This window comes from Blastocystis sp. subtype 4 (genome assembly GCF_000743755.1).
Source record: "Blastocystis sp. subtype 4 strain WR1 chromosome Unknown seqid_0060, whole genome shotgun sequence".
NCBI classification, from domain to species: domain Eukaryota; class Bigyra; order Opalinata; family Blastocystidae; genus Blastocystis; species Blastocystis sp. subtype 4.
Window position 1 is genome coordinate 313 of NW_014569487.1, and position 26,565 is coordinate 26,877.

A 26,565-nucleotide genomic window follows, 5' to 3' on the forward strand; every position below is an offset into this window, starting at 1 on the left:
AGAGAACTATTCGCAGTGTCCGATTTCTAGTCTTCATTGTTTTTTTCTGTACCGAACCAACCACAAGTTGTTGCCCCATATGCTAATGATTTCATCCTCTTTGTTCATTATCAACTACACTATTTTTATCACTTATCCTCTTCAATCACGATACTGTGTTATTCTTCAATATCATGATAGCAATTGAAAAGAAGGTTCAGCCCTTCTTTGAAGGGATAATTTTATGCGATTCTGAACCAGTCATTGTTGATTGGATTACTACATCGAAAGCAAGAATTGAATTTGGTGATATTTTGACAATTCCATATTTCTAATAAAAGAGTGGAATTCCTGATCCTCGTTTTGCGATAAGTGAAACGTCTTTTACCTCAATATTCTCCACTTACAGGTCTTACTCGTTCTCTCTCTTTATCGAGTATCCCTACTATCTTGAAAATGCAGCTTGTCTTCTCTCTATCGAAAGTAGCTACGACAACTCGATTCTTGCCATCGGTATCAAAGATTATCCTTTGTGGAGCTTCTAAGTCATTCAGTACTTCCTTTCTGTTTCTGTCATTCGATTAGAGCAAGTCCGTTCCTTTTCTCAGGGTTTGGAGCGACAGAGTCTGCGTAATCCAAAAGATGATGGTGATTTTGTATTTGCCCAGACTGCCTACAAGTTCGATGTGTGTTTACGGTTCTGTTATAATGAATAGGAGTCGGTTGCGTCATTTAATGGACCTGTGAATCACTATGACTATCTAGTCAAATCGGGTACGATTATCGATGATCAGTACCAAGTACACGATCGTTGACTTTCCAATGCTTAGAGAGAGGTTGCTAAGATTCTCCAGGGCATCTACAATAATCTCCTTGACTTCTACGTCAAAGGTCCAGATGGTTTAAGCAAAGCTGATAAGAATCTCACAACTCCTTCATCAACCCCTTCAGCACTGGTTTCTGAAGAATCAAAAGGTGGTTGGGGTTGGTTCAAGAAACGTTCTGCAAGGCCTGAGAAGCCATCTTCACCTCTTCTATCAACAGGTTCTGCTACTGTGAAGCACACAGGAACAAACTATGATATCATTCACAACTCCAGCACTCCCGCGGTTCTTCAGACCTTTTCAACCCCTAAGGGCATTTACATTTGGGGTGGCCCGGGATGTGGGAAGACCTATCTAATGGACCTTCTGTTCAACAGTATTCAATGTCCCGACATCAAGAAGGCTCGTGTGGACTTTCACTCCTTCATGCTGGAAATCAACATGAAACTCCATCAACTACGACAGAAATACGGTCAATTTTTGTTATAGGAGTAATACCTAGGTGCTCGCAGTGATCCTCTTCCAGAAATAGCTCGTAATATTGCCAAGCGCAATAATGTTCTGTTTTTCGACGAGTTTCAAGTGACAGATGTTGCAGATGCCATGATGATGCAACGGTTGTTTTCCAATCTGTTTTCAAACAACGTTACTGTTATCTCCACATCGAATAGGTACTATTAGAACAAGAAAGATTAGAGATAGAGAACCAGATGATCTGTATCGTGATGGAGTTCAACGTGATCGATTCGTTCCATTCATTCATCTTTTGAAAGCTGTACGGATAATAGGAGAATATGATGGATAGCAGTGTCCTGTGCTTCATCTTAATAGTGGAAAGGATTATCGATTCGGTGGTAAGAAGGATGTGAAAACATATTTCTATCCATTGTCAGAATCAAATGATCATGAGGTTGAAAATTTGTTTGTTCATGTGGCTGGAGGTAACAATTTCCAATGTGGTGAAGTGGAAGTTGTTCAAGGGCGACATATTCATGTGAATCGTTACTTAAAGTGAATGAGTGAATGAATTTTAATGAGTAGTGGAGTGTGTGAATTTACCTTTGATGATCTGTGTAAGAAACCAACTGGAGCTAGTGATTACATTAGTTTATGTAGGGTTGTTATGACTGGCTTAGACATAGGTAATCACTTCCATACAATGATCTTACGAAATATCCCTGTTTTTACCATGAATTCAATTACAGAACTGCGTAGGTTTATCACTCTGGTTGATGAACTGTATCAATACAAGGTAAAGCTGATCTGTACCACAGAAGCTCCTCTCAAAGATCTCTTCCAGTTAAATCGAGATGCAGTTTTGGATGAAGTATTTGCGTGTGATCGAACATTATCACGGTTGGAGGAAATGCAAACTGTTCATTATCTCCAGACGCTCCATTTCTTACAGAAGCCTAAGTTGGAAACTTCTCAGTAGTCATTTGAATTGTTTGTTGAAATAAACAGAACCAAACGCAAAAGTGGAAAAGAAACGGAAAAATGAAAAAGGAAGCATATTCGAATTAACACTCGAAGTCAGAATCAGACGAATCACTCATAAACAGAACACGACAAGCATAATCACCCACCTCACCCTCAGATCCATCATACACAACCTTCTCTGTACCACTACATTCTGTGATAGGATAATTCTGACAGAGAGAACGAAGAGGGTACTTTGATCGACACGTATGAGATACAGTGCTCTCATTAGTATTAGGAGAAATTCTCGGTGGAGTTTGCTGGCTACGTTGCATGTCTACCAGATGCTGTAATAATAGATGATTCTCCTTCGTTAGATCCTTTCGGAACAACAGTCGATATCCAGTGTGAATACAACATAGACTAATTACCAGACCTTTGAGAAAGAGATTGATGAATGTGGCAACTGACTCGTTGGGAAACAATGAGCATAATTTTACACTCAGAACGGTTACAAGCACATATAAATAGAAATAAGGACGAAGGAACGTGATCTACTCGTAATCACTAATTTTTCTTCCTTACTCCTGGCAATGCAGTAATAACATACACAAGAATGGTTTTTAACGTAAAGGACACAAGAGTACTAGTATCAGCAAAGGATGATTGCAAAAAGGATTGAACTTTGGATAATGTCTCCATTTTCTCATTTATCCACGTTACAATCAAATGAATCTTGTTGAGATATGACTCAGTTTCATTGCGCATTGAATCGAAGGATGTAACCAAATGTGTCTATTACTCATCCTATTCATCCTAAATCACATTCAGATTCGAGATGTGTTCTTTTGTTTCAGTTATTGTGGTGAGTACATGCTTCCCTTGATTGAGTGTCTCTTGATGCATTGCAAGATTCCGATCTTGCAACTTCAGTAATTCATTCTCCTTTGCAATTGACTGCGATCTAAAAATCATGTTTAAACACATCCATGACAGTAACGAGGTTGTTTCTTCTGCAGCATTCTCAAGATTACGGACTGAACGATCTGTGCGATCTTGCCACTCCTTACTTTCACGATAGTAACAGAGGCTATCTCCATGATTGTAAAACTGAGTAAAAATATCAAAATCTGTTGTCGACAACTCGCGTGTACATGCTCGAATCTCGTTCTTATTGCACGAAGGGATTGTGCGACCTTTCCATAATACGTTTCGATTGCAAGTACCTGTATCATCATAGTAGCATATAAGGACATTCCAAGCAAACTGCATCTTCTCTTCTCTTGTCATATCCAAACAAGAACCTTTTACAGCTTCAAAAGCTTTCTATTATTTAAATGTAACTTCATCCGATTACATCCCAACAATCAATATTGTCTGTTTCTGATTCCAGACCAGTCCATTTCGTATAACTCTCTTGTGTTAATTTCCGCAGTTTCTCGTTCATTTCAGAGGAATAGTGTATTTCTTCTACGAGAATGACTTCACTAACTCACGTGGTACTGCTTGTCGATAGAATAATGATGAACAATAGAAGGGTTAAATAGTACAGCGTGGGCATGGTTTGACGCACACTACTCCTGTTGAGAAGGAAAAGAATGACGATTATTCAAATGAGGAATAGAATCAGAACTAAATCTGTTTGCTAATGTGATTTACTTTCCTTTTTTAGAAACAAACAAACCCTAAAGTTCCTTTTTTGCCTTATTACTCTTCCACCCAATAGATTTCTTCATCGAATCCTATCAGTAATCACTCTTTCATAGATCTACATTCGATTTCCGATCAATCTTCTTCACTCCCAACAACTCATCCGTTCCTGGTTCAGCCGGGCGTTTCATTGATTCCTTCTTTGATGTAGGACGATATGCCTCTCGAAGAGATACAAACTCTTCCTCCTTCGTATCCTCCTTTGCCTCTTCCTCCTTTGCTTCTGCTTCATCTTCACTATCAGATTCGGATTCACCTCCCATCGTTCCACTGATAAAAGCAAGATCACGGAACATCTCGTTCAGATCGAGAGAAGCCTCAATCTCCTCACACATCTGTTTCTGTTTCTGCTCCATCTGCTCTTGCTCTTTCATTGCTTCTGGTGTAAGAAGTGACGAAGAGATTGATCCCTGGTTCTGAGGCAGCAGATCCAGTTGACAAGAAGTTGTAATAACTGCAGGTTTCGCCTGGAAGTTGGCTATACATCACCTCTCAGTCCTATCTGTACGATGGTACACGCTTTGTAACGACACAGCTCCATCCTTGACCAGAACCGTTAACTGACTTGGAGTATTATTCCAAACTTGGACAGGCTTCTGTTTAACCTCTTTTACCTCCTCTTCCTCCTCCTCCTTCTCCTAAAAAATGAATGACTCTTCTGATTCTCACAGTCTTTGGAACTCTCGCTTCCTCCACCAAGTCACACAATCCTTCGAGCGAGCCAGAGTATTCGCTCGCCTGCTGAATCAAATCAATAACCTCCCTTGCCCGGCTTCGAACATACACAGGTACAGGATGAAGAAGACGAGGGAGGTCGGCTGTAGTGTGAGGAACTGATTTAGCAAGTTTTGTGAGAGATACGAATGGAAGAATGTATTGAGGCGATTCATCTGCTTCTCGAGCAATGGTATCTCTCCATAGAAAGAGACTTACAAACACTTGACGTTGAGTGTTATTTAAAACGAGCGATTTTCTGAATGTGAAATACATGAAACAATGATACTTGTTGATCATGTCGATAGCTGTATCCACTGTTACTGTAGGCTTTTGATAAGCCTGCTTGCACAGCTCCTCGCTTCGCTTCAGCACTTCCTCCAGCAAATCTCGATCTCCACTCTCATTCACTAAAAGGACTCGTAACTCGTCGCTAATGTACAGTAGATAATGTGTATCCTCACGAGCATACTTCTTCATGTCAGCTGTCAATGGACGAATTCTAGACAAGAACCGCGGGAATTTCAACTTACCTCCAATCGGCTAATTGATATTCTTTGTTCGCAATAACATCACAGAATCGCTTTAGAAGATATGCCAATCCAAACGACTCGAACCCTAGCACACGGGCAGCCTGACCTGTATCGAACATATTCACCTACATGAAACCCACAAGTCAGAACTACCATATAAACACCAAAGTCCTTCTGCAGCCATACAATATCCATGTCAGCTCCATGAAGCACCTTCATAATGTGAGGATTTGTAAACACTTCATTGAGAAGCCACACAAAATCTCTCGCTTTAATCACATCAACCAAGTAATCAGATGTCCGTGTCGAAATCTGAATAACATAGCATAATAATGATCATACCTGAAGCAAACACGTGAAACCCTGATAAGTTCGGAAGTTGTGATGTTCTAAATCGACTGCTATACTCTTTTCCTTCATTAATTCTTCCACCAACGATTTCATTCCATCCTCGGTTTCCACAACGATAAGAGGGGTAGCATTCTCGCTTCGTGGTTTAGTAACAATCTCCGGTAGAGTTCGCTCCCAATCTGGATACACCAAATCTACTCTTTACAATGTGATAGGAATCTCACTATTCAACTCATATAGATACGGATTACTATACAACCCATCACTTTCAAGTTCTGTATATGATCTTTTTATTCAAATCATACCATCCAAACTCCAGTTCATCTGAGCATTGTGTTTCACTTTAAGTTTTGGTTGAAATGGAGTTTTAGAGTTATCTACACCATCTGTGAATGCTAACTGCGGCTTGTCTAGAGAGGCCTTATACGTAATGACGTTTTCCTTGACAGCAGAACCTCTATCCACAGTACCTTGCTTTGAACCGCTCTATTCATCACTTTACAATCAAAACCCTACATCCTTTGTGTCCTTTAACAAACCCTTCTTCATGTCTATTGCCTCATCCATCTTTTCGAAAATTGTATCATAAAGAGATTCTACAACAGCAAACTGTTGCGGTTCATGAATTGATAGGTTGTCCTTGAGTACTGTTGTGGTTAATGGTAAATACTACAGGAATCACTTCTTTCAAAATGAATTCTACATATTCATATATTTTCTGAACATATCCTAAGCTCTTTGCGTTGATTTCCTCGGCAAGTCCTTGAAACTCGGGAAATAGGTTGAAATAATCAAATTCACCTATTCCTGGAATCCGATTGATAAACTAGCATCGTTACAAAAAGAACCAACAAATACCGAGAGCGCTCTATTCAAAACCTCATCGACTGCCTTGAGTTGTGGACTCTCCTCATTTGAACTCATTAGAATCGAAAACAATCTAGGAGATGGACAATTGTGATTTCCTTTAAGAGTAAATGGATTTGGTATTCGATGGAACAAAGAATCTATAGACGAGAAATAGAGAATCCTCTTAACTGATGAATCTCCCATTCTATCCAATTCAACGTTAGGGGCTACAAAATAGAGTTGGTTAACAACGATCATGGTTTACCAAGTATAAACCTAGAGTGGTTGTAATCTAACAGCATGATACAACAGTTGCAGAACTATAAACAGTAGTGGCTGTTCCAAAAATGATAGTCAATTGAGAAGCTTATTACTCGAAACAACAATGAATTGTGATGTTTCTCCATTATTATATATAATAACTAGAAATGACCTAATAAGTGCACATGTCTAGTGGTTCATACCTCTTCTCTCTTGATAATTATAAAGAGAGTATAGGAATGGAAGACTTGGAATAATCGAGAATGAATATTATGGCTACATTTGGATATCAACTGACCCCTATTTAATGGTCTCTTTTTTCTAACACAATTTGTTTTCTTTTGGAGGTGTTTCAGGTATGTAAATGATCTGTTGTCTTAATTGGGTTCCCACCTCGGCTGAGCACTAGTTGCTCTTCAGTACAATTGAACCCGCAAATTGCTTTCAGTATTTGCTTTTCCACGCTGTCTGTTGCATGGGAAATGAACGTGCTGGTTCCATTCTAATCCTTTATAGGTATGTGGGTGATCAAGTGTGCATTTGTCCAGTCATAATCCATATCGTTTGATTGTTTGACGATGTGGTTCGCTTTTGGACGAGAGCGAGAATGTTATAACTGGTTGTGTGGATTGTGACTGTCTTCATGACTTATAAGCCATTCCATATCTAATAATTATAGTGATTTGGTTGTTAAAGAAAGATTGTTTGTTTAAACGATTCACTTCTTTCCTTTCTTGGCAGCTTCATTCTTCAGACGAGCTTGTTCTCGAATTCGTTCTTCTAGCGCTGCTTTCGCTGCCTCTTCTTCCTTTCTTCTCTTCGCTGCTTCCTCTCGCTGAGCTCGAATACGTGCCAATCTCTCTAACGTAGCTTTCGCTTCAGGCTAGTCATCACTGCTTCAATTCACAGATACCGTTTTACCTTCAAGAGTCTTCTGGAAGTAAGCTTCCTTTGCTCTTTGTTCTTCTAACTCTCGTCTGATATTCATTCAGATTCACATAGTTATTACTTTTGCCTTCCAGAGAGTTCAACGACAAGTGTGCCATCACTAGCTACAGGTCCCTTATTCTATCGTTCATGCAATTACAGACCCCATACATTTGTTCTATTCAAATTATGGGTTTCAATCACTGGTTCCGTTTGCTTAGGAGATCTCTTTTCATTATTTTTATCAAATAATGTAATACCCGTCTTCTAGGAACATCCATTTCAGGTTCAGAATCTGACTCATTCGCTTCAGATGACGTTTCCTCTTCGTCGTCACTTTGTCGCTTCTTCTTTTCCTCTCTCTCCTATAATGATTATAAGAGCATTTCTTCTACCATCATATTACGAGCAATGATATCATCCTCATTCTCTGCTAATACTCTTTCACGGCCTTTGTGAGATCCACGCTTACCTCCTCTCATGTTATTATGAAAGATATAATGACCACAAAAGACCAAAGAGGAGGAATCACGGGAATTCAAGATACTATTGTTAGTCTATTCGTTTGTATCATGAGATGAGGGGAAGTATCGAAAACCATTATGTCTGGAACTAGAGATTTGTTTCAATCAGTAACAAACAATGTTAAAATGGATTATTCCATAGTCCATCATATACTACAGATTCTATCTATTATCACATCCACAAAGAGCTTACCAAAAGGGAAGCGGCCTTTTCTTCTTGGATTACACTCTTCCTTCTTGTACCCCAAAGCAATTACAGCTGAGACCTGGAAATTATAGGGAATCTTGAAAGCTTCTTGAACTTTGGCTTCAGAGTATCCGTTCATAATCACACTATTAAGACCGCTACTCTCTGCTAGAAGACAAATATTCTCGATTAAGAATGCAACTTGCTGTTGACTCCAGGCTTGCATCGTGATACGACTGGAAAAAGGTCGGAAGAGACGAATGAAAAAAGCAAACACATCATAGATCCATCCAAACATCACATGAATCAAGGTATTCAGAGTATATTTTGACGAGGCTACGATGAACACCACATATTGATCGTACCATATAATTGAATCCTCTTTGTTTGCTTCTTCCAATTCTCTTGATACGCAAACTTGCCAAAGTCTGAAATACACTTTTTGGAGTCTAGGTAACAATCACCTCCAACACCATACCCATTTCCGAACACATAATAATTGATACATCCGCCTCTCGCACAACTGGGGCATTCTTCTGACTCATACAATTTGCCAGTTTCTCCTTTATAGAAGAATCTCGTACTAGGATCATCCGATAGGGCTGAAGATTCATCGATGTGGGTGTCCTCTACAGGTCATATTCAACTAGAACACAAACAAGCGAATAACCAAGAATTGTTTCAAGCACACCAGGAGCAATCTGTTTGTTACTGAATTCACGAATGCTCTGTCGGGATATTACAACCGTTTTCAGAATATCAAAATCCATTCTCAACAAACACAATACTGTCGTTTAGCTTTACTCTCCAAGTTATCTTCGTCTAGGGGATGATCTCTCTTGAGAGATTGTGGAATTTCCTCGCATAGATCACTATCCTCTTCCATGTCAATACTACTAGAGTCCTCCTCTGTTTCAATGTTCTCATTCTCCTCTTCATCTCTTGTACGAAGAATCGAAGGAATCACTTCCGGATTCAATATGACGTATCCATCCTCATACTTCTCCACGAGATCATCTAACTTCTGATGATAAACAGTAATCGATGCGTGCTGATTATTGATACAATCTGCAATCTCAATCAATGAACCATGTTGAATCCCACCACCAGCTATTTCTAACTCACTCCATTTAATCCTACATAGGTCACAGAGATTTGTTTTGAATAAATCCGAATAATCACGTTGTTCTTCCTCCTCTTCGTCTGGAGTTTCATAAAGGAGATTTGATCCAACCGATATCATAGGAGCCTCAAACTGAAGTTTGTCCTACATTCAATCAGTATGATAGGAGGTACATGAACAATCTCCTCTAGGAATCCTCGAAATGATGCCCTGTTGATATCCATCACAACAATCAGATGCGTTTTGGAATTACATGTGAGACAATTGGTAAAAGGAGGCAACAAGGTGACAGATTGAAGGAAACGATTCTATCTCATACTTGAAATGAATGAATACTTTGTTTGTTTTCACCTTTAATAAGTACGAATATCGCATTTCTTTGGCTTGCTCTGATGCAGGCTTTGATTGTAGATTCAATAATTTCACTGCTGAGAGGACTTGAATTCCGGCTACAATCGCATTTGTACTTGCCAATGCAGGAATAATGTTGCCAGCAATCTTCTTTATCGCAAGAACAGTTCCTGCGGGAATATGGAAAGAATGACAACGCAAGTGGAATCAAGAAACAACAGGATGAATAGAAGAGGATATATTCGTAGCTGCTGCGACAATTACAATATCACCATGATTGTCTTTATCAAAAGAGTGAACTGATTCCTATGAATCAACCTCGATTTCTTTCAGTACATATTTCCCTTCCTTGTAATATTTCCATATCCACAGTAATAGTACATTCACACACGTTTTCACGTCCCATACAACATCATAAGAATTGGCTTTGCTATCGAATTCACCCTTCAAAATACCTTCTACATCCTATATTCAACGATTTCATGCATTTATACAACAAGAGAACGGATTCCCACGGGAATCGGCTGTTGAGATATCGTTGCATAACTACCAATCTGCAGACGTTTCTCAATCTCTTTATCAAAGAGTGCTTCCAGCATAGTAGTACAGAAATCAAGACATTTCTTATCATCCTTCACTACTGTGGAAGATGTCGGCTTCAAACACTGCATGTATACAGAATCCACTTCTTCAAATAGCAGACTCTCACTTGTCTCTCCAAAGAGCAAAACAAACAGTTCCTTTGCCCAAACAATGTTGTGTTCAATCTTCTCAGGAGTACTACAGTGAATTCCTTTCTCATGTTGTACCTTCGAATTGTACAAATGGCATATTTCTCTCCTTCATCACCTCCTCGAGGACGACAATTATAACATTCTGTCTGATGTGGAATAATAGGATAACTCTGACCCAATAAACCTGTCGATCCTCCTTCAATGAGAGGAACATTAGCAAGAACACACATGCTATTCACATATTGACGAGCCTTCACATTATCCAAGGCGTTAAACACAATATTGAAGGATTTAAAAAAGAAAAGATCAAATTTTGGATTCATTATATTCGCATGTTCGGCATCAATCTCAACTCCATCTCCAAAATCCTTTACCTAATTGTTCAGTACGTGAAACAATAGTACAGCCTTTGCAGCAACAATAGCCTTGGACTGACCAATGTGCTCCTTTCGAAAGAGAAACTGTCTATTCAGATTGGACATTTCGATCGTGTCCAAGTCAATCACCTTTATATCTAAATATCAACACAAACGAGTATTCGTGCGTTTGAATCCTGATATGACCAAATTTTTCAGAATCTCACATCCTATACCACCTGCACCGACAACAAGAACTTTGGCTTTGACAATGCGATCACCAATGTCTGTTGTACACAAACAATCATACAAACTGTGAGAATTGCTCATACTCACAATTGAGAAAAAGTACAATGAAGTATTTCCAAATCTAAAGATACTATGAGACTCGAAATCAGAATGAAACATCTCGAGGCATCAATTTTTATTTAATTTTTCATTATTGACTCTGCCATTACTCCTTCTAATAATTCTCCTCATGTTAGGCGTTGATCAACAACCACAACGCCATTCTCGAAAACGAAGTTGTAATTTGTTTATTCAGTGAATTAGAAATAGATTCAAGTCGAATCGAAGGTAACTCTTGTGAATCCAATGTGAAGACTAGTTCCCGAAGATGTGTATAATAAGATGCCTTGCATCGATAATTCGAATCCTGTTCACTATGAACAGTAACTTCCCATTCTTTCTCTTTCTCTTAGACTTCATATTGTATCAGATGCTAGCGATGATTTTAGTGCTTATGAGACAGTTATCCAGCCAACTGCTCATCGTCTAACTGGTGAAGCTGGTTCTTCGAACCAGAAACCGTCTTGGAGTGTCTACCACAACCCATTCCGAGAGCATGATATCTCTTCCTTTCCTTTAGACCTTCGACAGCGATTAGCGCAGTTTCCTATTGTAACACAAATTGCCATTCTAAAGAGTCCTGAATTACAATTACGATATTTCCCAGAATATTGCTATCCTAAGAATGGTTCAGAAAATATTCAGAAATGATTAGAGATGGCCTTTCCTATACCTTGTTTTGTTGTTATCTTTCCTATGCAAATGGAGACAGATCGAAATATGCTTGCTTCTTCTGATTGTGACCTAAGAGAACCATTCCTGGAATATGATGACGAAATTGTGCGTGTTGCACCTGCAATAAACATGAAAGATCCGTTTTCGAGTTCTTCCTTCAATGAGATTGAAGTGCCAACACCAACTTTATTTCCACCTGAACCTACTTTTAAACCCCTCCCTGTTCGTTGTGTGGATACGAGTACTTGTCTTTCACATCTCGACGATATTTCCACAAAGGCAGCCTGGATTCGAAGGAAACAATGTAAAGAACGAAGGAGAAAACGAATGGCAATTCTTAGACAAAAGCGATTATCGGGTGAGATAAGTCTTCTTCATTGTCAACGGAAGTATGAAGGTCTTCAAAATCATGCTAGATATCGAAGACGTAGTCATGGTCGTTTTGTAAAGGATGATGTCTATGTTGATGCATATTGAGTTTTCTTGTTATAATAAATTCCATTCGTTCTGTTTGTTCGATCTGTAAAGACAAAAACACACAGTTCTTTGTATTTATGTCAGAAAACACACTAGTTTTTGTTGAGTATATCCCAGATTAAGGTTTCTACGTGTATTCATGAAGATGCAGTGTTCTTCTGAATACAAAATCCCGAAATTGCAAGGTATGACCCAGTCATCGCCATCTGCTGGGGAAAGTCATCCTCCTCTCTCGCAAGATAAAGGGTCGTCATTTAAAGAAGGAGATGTTCATTTAGTAAGTCATTCGCCTGTCCCTTGTCTTCGTCCTCCTCCACCTGTTCAACTGCGGCATCACCATGTGCTTCCAAACAATGTTGTTAATTATTCCAGGATCTTACCGAAGGTAACGAAGGGTCCTATGGAACCTCTGTATGCAAAGTGATGGTTCTAATCTTTTCTCACAACTAGAGTGAGTAGAAAACAGAGATTTGATAGTAGAGAGAATAACCTTTCTTCGGCAATTGATGTGGTTGAGGTAGGTTTTAAGGGCTACTGTATATTGTAGTATAAAGAAGAGTATAGGATATTTGTGGATTTACCTTCGGTATTACCCGATTCTATTCGCATCTTGGTACAAAAAGGTGGAATTCGGATCGAGGGGGTACGGTGTGTACAATATGATGGTTGCACGAAAATTCTTTTGAGAAGACGCCCGTCTGGGAAGTTTTTTGTTCTTCTTCCTGTAGGAGTGAGGATACCGGTTAAATATAGTGTGATCATTCTCTGATTGAAGTCAGTAATGCAAAAGCGACATATGGCAATGGAGAGTTATCCATAAGTCTGAAGAAGAAGCCTGCTGCTCTCAAACGGTCATTCCAGGAGGATCACTCTAAACAGGAGTGTAATATTCCGCGTGTTGACACTGTATGTACTATTCAGAACTGCTCTGTTTCAGAAAAGAAGACTGCGTAATTATTGTTTTGTTTATTGCTACACAATCTAGTAGTAGCGACGAACTAATTCACATTTGCAGAAGAATCCTGTCTTACTGTCTCTTTGAATTGCCCTTTCAGTTCCTCTCATGTAGTCGTTATGAAAGAGACATATCAAGCCAAAGTACTTAAGCAACGAAATCAAAAATCGCTTCCAGTAGCTAAAGGAAATTGATTGGCTATAATCCGACTTAGTTCAGTTTTATCCAATCAAGTCTCTCGACATTAGTCAGTTGTTGTCCTTCTTCATCTTTGGATCATATTTATTTTATCTATTCATCATGTCTGGACGTGGAAAAGGAGGAAAGGGACTTGGAAAGGGAGGTGCTAAGAGACATCGCAAAGTGATGCGTGATAACATTCTTGGTATTACGAAGCCTGCTATTCGTCGTCTGGCTCGTCGTGGAGGTGTGAAGCGTATCAGTGGTTTGATCTACGATGAAACCCGTTCTGTGTTGAAGACCTTCTTGGATGGAGTGGTTCGTGATGCTGTTACTTACACTGAGCATGCCAAGAGAAAGACTGTTACTGCTATGGATGTCGTGTATGCTCTGAAGCGTCAGGGAAAGACTCTGTATGGTTTCGGATACTAAACAAGACTGGTGTTTGTGAATACCAAAGTGATGTGTTTGTTTCAATCAGTCTATTCATCAATTGTCTTCTTGTTCATCAACCATTTGTATAATAGAGTTGGTTCTTGTCAAGATGTTCCAGAACTTTCGATGGAACAATCACCAATATTATTTTTCTTGAATAGTTTTAATGAACTGTTTAAAACGAAGTGTATATTCTGAAGACTCAGAATTGGAGAACAAGCGAAGATGCGTTAATGGTATTCAATACAATCAACGGTTACGACCGTATGAATTATTATTGTTTTTGTTACATCTAGGATATCACGTCAGGTCCTTCCTACCGAGTATAATAGTCCGATGTGCATTCTTCCCTCACTTTTCCTAAAGTATTATGGAATTCACGGATCATCGTTTGAATCATATCTCAATGAACTGGACTAATTCCCTTCAGGGGTATTTGCTTTTATTGTAATATATCGTTTCCTCTATTTCGTTTCGAACAAACAAAACTAAACGGATGGAAGCTTTTCTCCAGTATTCAAGTATCGGACTTCAGAAACCAGTTTTGATTTTGAATATACTTTCACGTTACAAGCTGCTCGTTCCCTAATGGCTCCTTCGACAACGGCACTCATTTTTACTTTACCTACAGTTACTTCATCTTTCTCCCCAAAGAACGGATAAAACTCAATCCGCTTCATAGAAGAACCCTGAGACAAAGTAAGTACAACAGGATAGCCGAGAATGGATAAGATACAGCGTTCCGTATACTCTTCATTACCATCCTTTATCACAGCACACGTTTTGATTACACGTTCCCTCCCTCCAATTATAGCAGAAACTGAACCATCTTCCTTCACCTTGTTCAAAAACAATTTCCAGGGCAATATTGTTCCATCTGGGAGTTCCTTGATATAGAAGCTTCCTTTAGGTGACTTCTTAACCACTCCCAGACAATCCACAATTGAGACCTCCTTTCCTTTCCAAATATAGAATCCCTTCCGGAATTCACCAGACAACTCAGCAAACAAGTCATAATAATACGTTCCAGTTCCATGACAAATGTAGTGATATCCACCATCTCGCCTCTCTCGTCTCGATTCTCCAATATAAAGAACTTGACCATTAGGACGGAACTCAATGGTAGCGAGAACCGGGTATTTCTTTCGACTTACGATTCGCTTCATATATCCACTTTCAAAGAATTCTACGCGTTTCCTTTCCACTCCTTGCTCATAAAGTACAGATAACAGTAACTGACCATTCTTTTGATATTCGTAGAAATACCCATCTTTTTTGCCATGCTCATAAGAGACAGATATATGGAGAGAATGAGCTTCATTCTCATAATAGTAAGAGAAATCACCATGTTTTTCGCCATCGACATAATACTCTCTTTTCTTGATAAGATCAGGATTGGAGTTATAATATTGCACCCAGGGACCATTCCGTTCACCATTCAAGAAGGAGCCACGTCCCCAGAGTGAATCATCGTTTGTTGCATAGATCGGGAATGAGCCCGAGTCCGATGTGGAGAAGAAGGTATATATGGTTTCACGAGCATCTAAGTACGTCTTCTCGGGTTTAACAGGTGTGGTAAGTGGAGTTTGTGTAGGTACAGAAGTGGATGTGCTGATCACAGACGGTGGTACAGAAGTAGGCGCAGAATTGAGTGATACAGCAACTACCGAAGAGGTAGACGTTGAGACAGACATACTAGGAACAGCAGTTGGTTGAGAGACAGGCTTTGGGCGAGATTTCTTGTAAAATGGAATAGATACAGGAGGAGATGGAGGAACAGAATCTGGGATCGGAGGAATGATAAGAGACGAACTCTTAGTATTGTTCTCCGTTGTATTCTCGGTCATAACAGGACCATTCATAGGAGCAGGGAGATGTACACGAGGTGAGGATCGTCGTCTTCGTGGAGATCCCAATGGACTGGACTTAGACGATAAAGGAGATGAGAGGTTTGAAGAAACTGAAGGGATACGAGTTCTGGGTGTAGTCACAGTCGTCATCATAGCCTCAGAATCGATAGGTGGAATTACTGTCGGTGATTCGAGGGTGTGTAATACAGGCTCCAAGGGAGTAGGAGTGATAACATTCGGATGCAACTCCTGTTGAGACTTAACATTCTGATAGATTGCACTCCCTATTTCTCATTCATCTAACATGCACTCACAATCATGATCTTGATTTTGATCATCATACAATGTATCATCACAAGTAACACATAAATGGGAAGAATCCATTGCACACGATCCATATCCAAGTACATGGAGTGTATGGTCTACTTCACCATCATCAACTACATACTGCATTGAAACAGTCTGCTCACACAAGTGAAGCAAGTGCTGATGACAACCAAATTCACCTACAATTGCAGCTCCTCGAGCGACTGTTTCTGTGGTTGCTAGAGTTCGACTAAGCCTGTATGAATCAAGAAACCATCAATAAATTCAACAAAGGATATATGACAAGAACAGTTGGTTTGAAGCTCCTTCTCAATTAGATCACAGATTTGATGCATTCGCATTCCTCCACCACTAATCTCACAGACATCGATTGATCTCCATTCGATCAATACACGATGAACAAAGTGTTTTAACTGTTGAAACAGTGAGGCACTAGCTTTCACAAAATCTTGTTCCCGCACTTCAATCACACAAATATCATTTTCAACACTTGTTAGATTATCAATTTCTACGGCTGTCTCATCCACATCCTTCATAGAAAGATCCAACTTCACCTTTTCGCCAGACATATGAAACTGCTTGTTCATCTTCTCGCGAATCGTTTCAGATACGCCATCAAGAGAATTCTCTTCTAAAAATTGTTGTTCAACTATCTGTGCACACACTTCTGTAAAATCATCACCTCCAAGGAAGATGTGATCTGTCTTCTTCACTTTGATTCGATTCTAGGATTGAGAGAGAGAGTGATGTGGTACCTTGGAATACTCCACAACAGTAAGTGTTGTAGCTGTTGCACTCATGTCAATGAACAACACAGTTAGAGGAGACGAATCAAAGGCATGATCAACATTCCGGAAGTAACCATAATCCACTGCAACAGCGATATTATCACGAAGATACACTGCTTCACCAAAGTTTTTACAATCCAATGCCATTTGAAGTCCACGAATGTGAGAGGCAGAATAATAACTTGGAATCTAGATCACATTGTATCATTATACTTACAGTAATGATAATAGGAGACAGAGATATATACTTCTCCTGGGCAATCTGGGCAACGTGTTCATAGGTGTCATCAACAGTTTTCGTTGACAAATAAATAGCATACTCAAAAATTAAAGACATCAATGCCTCGATATCATATTTACTATTCTCCAAAGTAACAAAGGCCCGTTTAGAGTTCTCAAAGGAAACTGTAGGTCTTAACTTTCCACTTTTGATTGACTGGTTCAGATCCTTATGCAAACTGTTGGATCCAAGGAGAGTCTTCAATCCCCAAAAAGTACCTTTAATATTCACACAAGTCTAGAATTAGAGCCAATCTAATAGACTACATTCAATCGGCAATGATCACCAACAGAGAAAACACCTCTTCGCACGGAGATCGCAGTCCTAGAATCAAAATGATGCTTAAAGTGTACGGTGTACTCCTCTTTTGAGAATCATTTAAGATAAACGTCACTTCATTGCCAATAGACATGTTGGTACTTGTACTCCATGTTGAAATCAGAAAGTCGTGGCATCCCACATCGATTGCAATGAAACGGGACATCGATTTGATGCAGATATGGACAACGGAACAGTATTCTAAACTTTTGGAAATGCTAAAAGCAGGAAGATTTATTGGATTTCAATAATCAGTTCGATTATTGCATGTGACAATGACACAAATAGAGGCATATTCGCAGATCTTACTTTCGTATCTTGGTTCTAGATTTGATTAGAAGCAAATCTCATCGGATATAGAATGAATCAGTTCATAACCTTTCTGCTGTTGTGTAAGTCATTCTTATGTAATTATGTCACCAGATTGCGCAGTTAGTATGCCATGGACTGGTGATGACAATAACAAACCGGTTTTCGTTGAGCTGGGATGGATTGATGACAAATAGGAAAAACCTCTTTCACCGAGAGACATTGATTCAAAGCTATTGAATCGTGTGGATATTCTTTCATTATTCAACAAAACTCTCAATCGCCAAAAGAAAACCGTATTTGAGCAAGTAAATACCATTCTGTATTCTCTATAATCTAGTTTATTAGCCCAAAATTCTTCATTCAACGACAATCACCTGCATTCCCTACGATAGTTCATATGAGTGAAGGAGAAGTGATCGTTATTGTTGGTGCAGATAAGAATTATGCATATGCTGTTGCAAATGCATTTCCCCATTGTACTATTCTCAATCTCATTAGAGACAGGCGAGTTTTGTACTTATTCTGTTCGTAAGTCATGTTTAGTGATCGTTATGTCATGTATGATTATTTGTATCCATCACTTCATGGACATGTCATCTCAATCTACATGCAGTTCACGCCAGAATCAGGTATTATACCAACTACCCTCATTTACAATTAGTTGATGAATTTATTTCGACATTGAGATCCCTTTCAGTCAAGATCGTTCTTATAGCTGACCTTGATTCTCTCGTGTTTAACAATGATTATAATGTTGATGACATAAACGAACATAGTGATGTTGAAGTGATTATCATGCTATCTCATTATCTCTAGTTGATGTTGGCATCTTTCTACCAAATAGCCTCATTTTTGGCTATTCCATCAACTCTACCTTATAATGATTACTATCAAGTGTGGAATACATCACCTATTGTCATTCTTGTGTACTGCATCATGATGCCTAGTTATTGAATCATTCTATTGTTCTTACGAATATTGCTTCAAAAATTGAGTATGATTCCAACTTTTATCTGTACCTATAGTTCCATTTTCTTATGAATAGAGCTTATCCCAAAACTGAAATTCCCCGTTTTCAACAATGTCTTCCCATTGATACACTTCGTAATCTAGAGACAAGAACAAGTGATCTGTTGGGTGTGATTGAGCTTATTGGTGAAAGTAAAGAACCAATGATCTATGGAAGCAACTTTTGTCTTCAAGGAAATCATACTCTTTTGAAAAGAACCCAAGGAAAGTACAGAAGAAGGAGAGTCAATAATGATCTTCAATATGAATCAGTGGAGGTGAAACGCCATCTAAGAAGATCAAAAAAGATGAAGGCTCGAAGACTAGAAAGTGGTGATACGAATTCTTCATTTCCGTGGAATAAACCTTCAACCACTTCTCTCTTTAACTTCTTTCCTTCTGCTTCTAATCCAATTGTTCAACCTCCTGAAGAAGAAGTTGAATCTGAATCAGAGACATATCTGATTGATCATTTACCATCTCCTCTCAAAGATGAGACTTCAACTCAAATTGATTCTTTGATTCAAATCAGTGACAAAACAAATGCGAATATGCTTACGACTCGTTCTTTATTCAACAGTACATAGAACGAAACTTTGATAATCATAGACACACCCATTACTGAACATTTGATGAACAAACAGAACAAAAGATGGCTCAGTTTCCTTCAACAGAATCATCCTGAATTATTTGATTCTACTGATACTGTTAGAACCGTAGTTATTCATGGAAAGTAAGGATTAGTTTGTCCGAGTATCTGTAGGAATTTAACCCAGTTAGCAAAGAAACTGTCTCGAAAACGATCTTTCAATATGGTACTCCATCTCACTGAACCATACAATAATACACAATCTCAAATGGAGAATGGTCATTTCTTACAAGCAAATTTCACATGGAGTGCTCAGACGATAGATTCGATTCAAACATCTCATTTCATGGCTGATATTCAGATCATCCCACTTCGAGGATTGATGAATGTCCTTCGAGGAATGAAAGAGGATGAGTAAGTACATGATTATGGATCACAAGTAGTGATGTAGTAAGTCTTATCAAGTCGGTATTAAGATTGGCTCGTTCAACATATCTAGAAGTACCAAGTCAGAGTCTCTTACAATTGGGATATGACATGATATGTGGCAAGTATCGACAAGAGACTCTCTGTGAATTCATTGAACAATTGTATGTTTGAAAAATGGTGAATCTGAATATAGAGCTCGTAATGATAGTTTAGAGACCAATGATTCTATTCAGACTCTCTTTCAGGATATACCATTTTCATTCCAACGATGTGATATATTGCTTCATCCAAGTTGTGCTTAATTCTCTTATTCATCATTCAGATACTCGTCTTTATCAAATCACTTATTCTCCTTCATTCATTCCTATTCAGGGTTTCTCATATTATTCTCTACTCCGATTTGGTGTGTCTCTTTCTATTCAACGAGTTATGATTGAACTGTTTCTTCAACTTCCATATCATCATATGATCAAAGCTAATATCACTCATATTCCTCCTTGGACTGTGTTTCTGACTCTCAATCCTCAGAGTGAATACACTGTTCTGTAAGCTTCCTTTCTTTCTTTCATTTCAAGCTATTCAAGACAATCTCAATCCTTCTCACTTCAACAGTGGGATGATGATCTCTTTACAATTATCACTAAACAGATTGATGAGGATCGGATCTCTCGTAATCACTGAACTCTCTTTCAATTCGTAGAAGGTCATTTCTCATTCATTCATTGGGATGTGGAGAATGAGTATTTGGACCACCTCATCGCTAGTGCTTATCCAGAAGCAACCATTTTCAGCATAGGACCTTATGATGAAACTGCTGACCGTTTCATTCAAGAATCAGATCGACTTCATGTGAAGAATGCATGGAGAATGATCTATGGAATTAACAAGAACATTGCTACTGAATGGAAAGCCAGTCCAGAACTAGTTCGCTATCAATTCATTCATCCTCATACTGTATTAGAAGGAACTTCCCAACGTCCTGCTCTTCATATCAATGTAACCGAAGCTCTGTTACCCATAGCACTTACTTCCTTCATTCTACTGCCATCACCAGAACTCCTATCCATTGCTTATACCATGTTCTTCCTAGATCCGGCTTGTATGGCTCCTATGCCAATTCGAGAGAGTGTGGATGAAGAAGCATTTTATGGAAGAGACTTGTCACTTTACGCTATCTCTTCACATCCTATGAAGTTGATGAAACAGTACCAGAAGGAATGGATCTCGATGATTCTGAAGAAAGGAATGACATATGAAGTGATATGCGATGAACTATGTTTGATTCGAGTGGATATTCGGAACCTAACTCGAAATGTGAATCATCACTTCCAATCGATACTTGATGGACACAAGCGGAAATATCAGATGCGGATAGAAACAGTGAATTATTTGAATAAGATTTATTCCTTACCTGAAGAAGAATCTTCACTTCCTCCCTTGCCTGCTTATTATCATTACAATAACAAGCAATATACTGCAGTTTATCTGATACGAGAAAAGGATGATACTCAAATTCCATATGAACACATTTATGGAATTACACTTATCACAGCTTTAAGAATGACTCTTCACATTCAACAACGTAAAACTGCTTATTCTCTATTCTTGAAATTGCCTCTGTATGAAGATATGGCTCCATGGAATATCCTGTTAACAGGGTCTGAATTAACATACATTGATTATGATACAAAGACTGAGACATTTGATCAGGATATTGTTAAAGTATATCGAATCCTGGAAGTATTAATGAACTTCAAGAGAACTATTGGTGATTTCAATATGTGTGGAGATCGAGCTGGAAATCCAGTATATAACTTTGATGTTATTAGCGAGTGTGTTCAGAGTCTGTTTAAAGGTCCTTGTTCAGATACTCGATATCCTATTGCTTGTGGTGATGGAACCTGCAAGAGTGATTATGTATCTTGTTTACGAGATATTGATAGGAAAGCAGAAGAAGGAGAGTTACATGGGCGATATATGATCCCAATGAGACTTCATTTACGAAAATAGCATGTTAGCACGATGTTTGTTGATATATGCGATTGCATAGTGATCTAGTAATATAATATGATCGCTATTCTCCGGTGAGATAAAATAGGATTAGTCATAAGGAGACGGGAGTAATTTGACAATGAGGGAAATTATGTTGAAAATCGCGGTTCCTCCAATTCTCTTTCAATACGCTAATAGTCTTTCTTGTGCTAATTGAATATCAGGATCATCTTTGAGAACCATACTATTCTGTTTGACATGCGAAGGCATTCCTGGTTCTCAGTTCAAGGACAATCATCAATCATTATGATGGTGGTTCATGATTGTGTGGAAATGAGTGAATGACGTTAAATGAGATTCAATTTGAGATTAAGAAAAGAAAGAGGATCTCAACTCTTATATCAATAAATAAATAATAAATAAATAGCATAGGATCAACTAAGAGTACTAGTAGTTATATGTGGCACTGATGAAGGTAGTCATGATGATTGTACTATATATTATGTTAGCATCACCATTACTATAATCCTATACTGTAAGAGGAGAAAATGTCTGTCATAAAGACTAATAATAAGATTCATCGATACCAGAAATAGACTCGATTTTGTTTAGTTCACTATTTGTTGTCGTTTCAATTGATTTACCATGCAAGGTGTAGCTGAGTCCCCAGCTCTCCAAGCAGGTGTAGTGGAAGAAGAAGGTTCTAACAAGGAGGATGGGAAGAGGTTGTTAGATGTTTTTGTAAACCTTTCGGTATGTTAATGAATCCTAGATAAAGGAACATATAGTGGATTGTTCAGGTATGAATCTGTTGTAGTGGTGTCAAATACAGGGAAACATCTTGGAGATTCGGATGCAGAACGTGTTATTAACTTGCTTGTGAAGAAAGATGTTGATGATTCTGTATACACTTTAAACTTTTCCAGTATGTTTCATGGAAATTCTAAGATCCTAGATGACGGAATCACTTCAGAGTTTCTTCGGATACTCTCAGAAACATTGAAAACTCGTTTTAACAACCTCAAAGAGTTAATTCTGAGTGGTAAGCTTTTCTTAGTTTAGATAATCTTAGATAATCGGATTGGAAATACTGGACTGGACTATCTTTACAATACGATAAAGAGTCGAATGAAGGACAAGAAGACTTGTTTTTCTGTTCTAGATGTTGCAAGTAGGACTCGATTTATCGAAAGAATTCTAGATTGTGGTATTACAACAGATGGTGCTCAGATTCTTCATCGGATGATTCGTAAGACATACGGCAACATGGATGTGAACTTTCGAAGTAATTCCAATCGCATTTTCTTTTGATTCAGATAATCAACTCAATGGCGAAGGTATTGGTTATCTCTTTGCTGCCAAGTATTGGGAATCTTTTACGATCGATAGTAAAATCTCTTGTAACATTGAATGTAGACAATACTCTTGATGTGGCTTACATGTTCTTTGCAAAACATGTGAGATCCCATTCTCATATGTTGAAAGAACTTCGGATCATGAGTAAGGAGAGGATGAAGAGAGGTATTTGCGTATAGACAATAATCTGTCTCCATCAACAATCGAACAATTACCACAACTCTTTAGTACATTTGTAATGCCTTCCTTACGTGTTCTCTACATCAGTGAGCGAATGTGGGACACAGGAGTTATTTCCCTGTTTGATGACAATGTAATTCGATGTTTCCAGAATCTTGAATATCTGTCGCTAGTTGGTAAGATCAGTAGAAAGTGTTGAATATAGAAACATGTAGCAAAGGAAAGAGTTATTCGAATCTTCTCTCCAAATTCTATAGGAAGCAATTCCCGCGGTTAGTAGAGTTAACTATTATTGGTAGTACTTTGCGACTTTATTTAGTTCCAGAAAAAGGATATTTTTCGTGTCATTCGTTCTGTAAACGTATTCATGGTGTGAACACAATTTGGAAAACTGAAGTGAGCAGTAATTCTTGATAATCATAGTAACAATGATTAGTGTTCGATCATGCAGATTACTCCGAATTAGTAGCTGCTGTATTTTGCATTGAATCTCTAACCCATGTTTCTCTTCACTGTAACAAAGAATCTACTGTCTTTCCTTCCTTGTTTACTGCCATTGAGAAACAGTTTTTGCGAAAAGTGGAATATGTGGAATTTTCGAGTATTTCTGGAATTCTTTTTTCTCATAGATAGATATGGTGATTTCGTATCCTGACCTTCAGCAGATCCACAAGTATCATCTCCCCAAGTTGGAAACTTTGATTATCCATGGTACAGACGTGTCGTTGTGATGATTTGAAGGACTGGACATGGTTCCTCGTTATGTGAAGGAGATATCTCCATTGATTGAAATGTATCGTGGTGTACTGTATCCTGAGCATTCACATGTCGCAGGAGAGCTTCCTTTGGAATCTTCCTTAGTGAAATGCGTGTGTACAAGTATGACTGATAAGATTGCATAAACCATTAGAAACGACTCTTGGTGATTCGATCTTCCGATATGTTGTGGTTCCGATAGCATTACGAGCCCAAATGATTGATATTCGAGGTATGTGTGTGATAGATGGGGTGATACATAGAGAATGAAATTACTGATAATGGAGTTCGTTATTTCTATGATCAGATGAAAGAATTTAAGGATTATCGTGTCAAGGAACTTCTGATTGATACAGATGGATTGTCTCCTCTGAGTCAGTTGCTGTTAAGGCAAATCATAACTCAAGATGAGACACTAGACGTGGAGATTGCGAAGCTTGAGAAAGATAACGAAGAGAAGGAGGTGTTGGAAGTGGAATTGGAAGAGAAAGAAGTGCCTAAACACCGTTCGTGTTGTGCTATTGTGTGATGGATTGTTTGTTCATGTATCTTATGATAATTCGAATCTACTCCAAACAAACATTTGTAAACTACATACGATTCAAATTCAATATGAGGCTTTAAGAAAAAGTCATAAAATAAGATATAGAGCATAGGAAGAGGAATACTCCAAGCTAACAATTTCGAGATCATGGGCCAGGTATAACGACCTTTCTTGTAATCATCATACACAATTTGACTTCCTCCAAACTACTTATAAATTATTCTATCATATCGTACAATGAAGTACAATAATATCCACAACAATATCAAAGCTAAAAATACAATCCAACACCATTTCACAGTTGGGGGGAAAGGCGCAATATTCGGACCATATAAAATACCCTACAAATCAATCATTCAAAAACAGACTCACTTCTCCCATTTTATAATCAATCAAACATTCTGTGATTGTCATACAAATGGCCATCCAGAAATATTGTCCCAATCGCTTATGCTTAGGATCATGGAAGAAGTCATAAGCCTCTCTCACTGCAGGAAGAGACAACAATCCCCAAATGATTAATCGAATCACTACGAGGGGATGCTAATCATGATGTATAGATTGTATTCCTACACTTGGTTCCAACCATAAAGTTGATTTCAAGAAAAATGCATTCAGTTCGGCAATCTCGAAAATAACGCAGACAAAGGCAGTTTGAACACAGCTCTTGAACGAGCCAAATACATCCCAGTTATACACCATCCAACTAGACATTCACTAACATCATCACAAGTACCTCTGAGGTGAGAACTGTTTGATGAATCTCTTCATTCTACCACTGGAAGTTTTGATTTCAGGGAAATCAACCCAGTTGTACTCGCGTGCTGCTAATCGTTTGTTGATCCACATACCAACCCACCTAACGATTAGATCAAGTATAGATACCCACATTCCGAGGAAATTGCAGCCAAATACATCTGCTATGAGCTTGTCCCACCAGCACTCCTGGAAATTGGGAAGAATGTGCTGAACACTCACTTCGAGAGCCTCGAACCACACAGACAGGAACCATAGAATCTTCCAGTCTCGGAAAATAAAAGCCTTCCAAATCCAGCCAAGGAAATGAGCTAATATGAAAATGTCATGGAAAACATCCTTAACGTTCTTGAAGTGATCGGGATTCTCGGGAATGTAGATACGACAGTCCGAAGCATAGTCTCGGTAGGTCAATTCCACACCCAGAGAAGAATCGAAGAATTTCATGAACTGTCTTGCATTATCTGGGGAGAGTGATAAGATAAACAGTAAAAAACACTCATAAACAACTGCTATGGCTACGGATGACGAAAATGAACCACCAGTACCCAAAATGATCTTCCAAACAACAGGATGTGGTCGTGTAATAGGACCTTCCTGGAACTACCTATCAAAATACCTCTCACACAAGATACTTGATTCGCTCCAAAAACAATAATGAATGCAGCTACAAGCGCCACTCCGGCACGAATACTATTTAAATATGATTCTACTGTTAACCGATTTGAGAATTGGTACCAGACTTGAAGTAAAAACATGTCAAATACATGGAGATAGCCAGAAATAGCACTAACCATGTTGCTGTATGGGGTTTTGTAACCATATCATATCCATTCCCAATGATGGATCGAATAATGTATTCGATACGCTTTCCTAGGGACGGTCTTTTCCTATACTCTTTCTCCATAGAAATATCTCCTTCCATCTCCTCAATCGGAGTTGACGCATCTTCTTCCTGTCGAGGAATTGTACTAGGAAATAAGGGGTACTCAACTTCCAAGACTTTCGATTTCGTAATTCTTCTGTCATTTCAATCTTTTATTATGAATAAGGAACTTACTATGGAAGTCTACATTGTTCCATGCATTCTATTCTGTACGGATGACCAACCACTGTAACAAAAACACGTTACACCTTTGTCTTGAGATACGTTGTTAGAATGCTTCAA

General features: G+C 38.6%; 13 protein-coding genes across 13 annotated transcripts; 5 read left to right on the forward strand and 8 right to left on the reverse strand.

The window, feature by feature from the left end:
* Positions 1–435: 435 nt before the first annotated feature.
* On the forward strand, positions 436–2,238 carry JH06_1617 (hypothetical protein; the record flags this gene model as incomplete). Its single annotated transcript, XM_014673055.1, has 9 exons — positions 436–532; positions 565–665; positions 696–779; positions 810–1,275; positions 1,306–1,474; positions 1,506–1,578; positions 1,609–1,814; positions 1,845–1,915; positions 1,946–2,238. The coding sequence occupies 9 exons, from the start codon at positions 436–438 to the stop codon at positions 2,236–2,238; spliced, it is 1,560 nt and encodes a 519-aa protein (XP_014528541.1).
* An 85-nt stretch (positions 2,239–2,323) lies between these two features.
* Positions 2,324–3,783, reverse strand: JH06_1618 (hypothetical protein; the record flags this gene model as incomplete). Its single annotated transcript, XM_014673056.1, has 6 exons — positions 2,324–2,776; positions 2,808–3,017; positions 3,048–3,186; positions 3,223–3,548; positions 3,580–3,692; positions 3,726–3,783. 6 exons carry the CDS (start codon positions 3,781–3,783, stop codon positions 2,324–2,326), a joined length of 1,299 nt encoding a protein of 432 aa, XP_014528542.1.
* Positions 3,784–3,907: 124 nt separating this feature from the next.
* Positions 3,908–6,454, reverse strand: JH06_1619 (hypothetical protein; the record flags this gene model as incomplete). Its single annotated transcript, XM_014673057.1, has 12 exons — positions 3,908–3,964; positions 3,995–4,410; positions 4,441–4,570; positions 4,602–5,148; positions 5,180–5,304; positions 5,333–5,491; positions 5,522–5,724; positions 5,755–5,805; positions 5,836–6,016; positions 6,047–6,199; positions 6,234–6,356; positions 6,389–6,454. 12 exons carry the CDS (start codon positions 6,452–6,454, stop codon positions 3,908–3,910), a joined length of 2,211 nt encoding a protein of 736 aa, XP_014528543.1.
* Positions 6,455–7,358: 904 nt separating this feature from the next.
* JH06_1620 (hypothetical protein) lies at positions 7,359–8,049 on the reverse strand (the record flags this gene model as incomplete). Its single annotated transcript, XM_014673058.1, has 6 exons — positions 7,359–7,523; positions 7,554–7,617; positions 7,650–7,708; positions 7,739–7,795; positions 7,828–7,932; positions 7,963–8,049. The coding sequence occupies 6 exons, from the start codon at positions 8,047–8,049 to the stop codon at positions 7,359–7,361; spliced, it is 537 nt and encodes a 178-aa protein (XP_014528544.1).
* Positions 8,050–8,237: 188 nt separating this feature from the next.
* JH06_1621 (nitroreductase) lies at positions 8,238–9,048 on the reverse strand (the record flags this gene model as incomplete). The annotated part of the gene is given in 4 exon segments (XM_014673059.1): positions 8,238–8,614; positions 8,697–8,727; positions 8,743–8,907; positions 8,938–9,048. 4 exon segments carry the CDS (start codon positions 9,046–9,048, stop codon positions 8,238–8,240), a joined length of 684 nt encoding a protein of 227 aa, XP_014528545.1.
* Positions 9,049–9,050: 2 nt separating this feature from the next.
* JH06_1622 (hypothetical protein) lies at positions 9,051–9,776 on the reverse strand (the record flags this gene model as incomplete). The annotated part of the gene is given in 5 exon segments (XM_014673060.1): positions 9,051–9,299; positions 9,315–9,388; positions 9,419–9,545; positions 9,575–9,709; positions 9,738–9,776. The coding sequence occupies 5 exon segments, from the start codon at positions 9,774–9,776 to the stop codon at positions 9,051–9,053; spliced, it is 624 nt and encodes a 207-aa protein (XP_014528546.1).
* Positions 9,777–9,959: 183 nt separating this feature from the next.
* JH06_1623 (ubiquitin-activating enzyme) lies at positions 9,960–11,172 on the reverse strand (the record flags this gene model as incomplete). The annotated part of the gene is given in 6 exon segments (XM_014673061.1): positions 9,960–10,058; positions 10,071–10,196; positions 10,247–10,532; positions 10,562–10,860; positions 10,876–10,992; positions 11,050–11,172. The coding sequence occupies 6 exon segments, from the start codon at positions 11,170–11,172 to the stop codon at positions 9,960–9,962; spliced, it is 1,050 nt and encodes a 349-aa protein (XP_014528547.1).
* A 1,570-nt stretch (positions 11,173–12,742) lies between these two features.
* Positions 12,743–13,296, forward strand: JH06_1624 (heat shock protein HSP20; the record flags this gene model as incomplete). Its single annotated transcript, XM_014673062.1, has 4 exons — positions 12,743–12,762; positions 12,793–12,859; positions 12,890–13,066; positions 13,096–13,296. The coding sequence occupies 4 exons, from the start codon at positions 12,743–12,745 to the stop codon at positions 13,294–13,296; spliced, it is 465 nt and encodes a 154-aa protein (XP_014528548.1).
* A 301-nt stretch (positions 13,297–13,597) lies between these two features.
* JH06_1625 (histone H4) lies at positions 13,598–14,332 on the forward strand (the record flags this gene model as incomplete). The annotated part of the gene is given in 4 exon segments (XM_014673063.1): positions 13,598–13,890; positions 14,005–14,085; positions 14,099–14,176; positions 14,209–14,332. 4 exon segments carry the CDS (start codon positions 13,598–13,600, stop codon positions 14,330–14,332), a joined length of 576 nt encoding a protein of 191 aa, XP_014528549.1.
* A 68-nt stretch (positions 14,333–14,400) lies between these two features.
* Positions 14,401–17,641, reverse strand: JH06_1626 (hypothetical protein; the record flags this gene model as incomplete). The annotated part of the gene is made up of 7 exons (XM_014673064.1): positions 14,401–16,046; positions 16,077–16,307; positions 16,343–16,814; positions 16,845–17,066; positions 17,095–17,394; positions 17,424–17,481; positions 17,511–17,641. The coding sequence occupies 7 exons, from the start codon at positions 17,639–17,641 to the stop codon at positions 14,401–14,403; spliced, it is 3,060 nt and encodes a 1,019-aa protein (XP_014528550.1).
* A 2,637-nt stretch (positions 17,642–20,278) lies between these two features.
* On the forward strand, positions 20,279–21,794 carry JH06_1627 (hypothetical protein; the record flags this gene model as incomplete). The annotated part of the gene is made up of 4 exons (XM_014673065.1): positions 20,279–20,358; positions 20,389–20,483; positions 20,514–21,722; positions 21,757–21,794. The coding sequence occupies 4 exons, from the start codon at positions 20,279–20,281 to the stop codon at positions 21,792–21,794; spliced, it is 1,422 nt and encodes a 473-aa protein (XP_014528551.1).
* Positions 21,795–22,450: 656 nt separating this feature from the next.
* On the forward strand, positions 22,451–24,626 carry JH06_1628 (hypothetical protein; the record flags this gene model as incomplete). The annotated part of the gene is given in 15 exon segments (XM_014673066.1): positions 22,451–22,558; positions 22,578–22,605; positions 22,623–22,730; positions 22,761–22,847; positions 22,878–22,976; positions 23,007–23,090; positions 23,195–23,326; positions 23,341–23,513; positions 23,531–23,613; positions 23,641–23,744; positions 23,778–23,942; positions 23,975–24,052; positions 24,083–24,220; positions 24,252–24,329; positions 24,361–24,626. The coding sequence occupies 15 exon segments, from the start codon at positions 22,451–22,453 to the stop codon at positions 24,624–24,626; spliced, it is 1,731 nt and encodes a 576-aa protein (XP_014528552.1).
* JH06_1629 (phosphatidylserine synthase 2) lies at positions 24,500–26,426 on the reverse strand (the record flags this gene model as incomplete). The annotated part of the gene is made up of 9 exons (XM_014673067.1): positions 24,500–24,847; positions 24,878–24,982; positions 25,014–25,184; positions 25,215–25,347; positions 25,378–25,500; positions 25,531–26,000; positions 26,033–26,106; positions 26,136–26,368; positions 26,401–26,426. The coding sequence occupies 9 exons, from the start codon at positions 26,424–26,426 to the stop codon at positions 24,500–24,502; spliced, it is 1,683 nt and encodes a 560-aa protein (XP_014528553.1).
* Between the last annotated feature and the right edge of the window lie 139 nt (positions 26,427–26,565).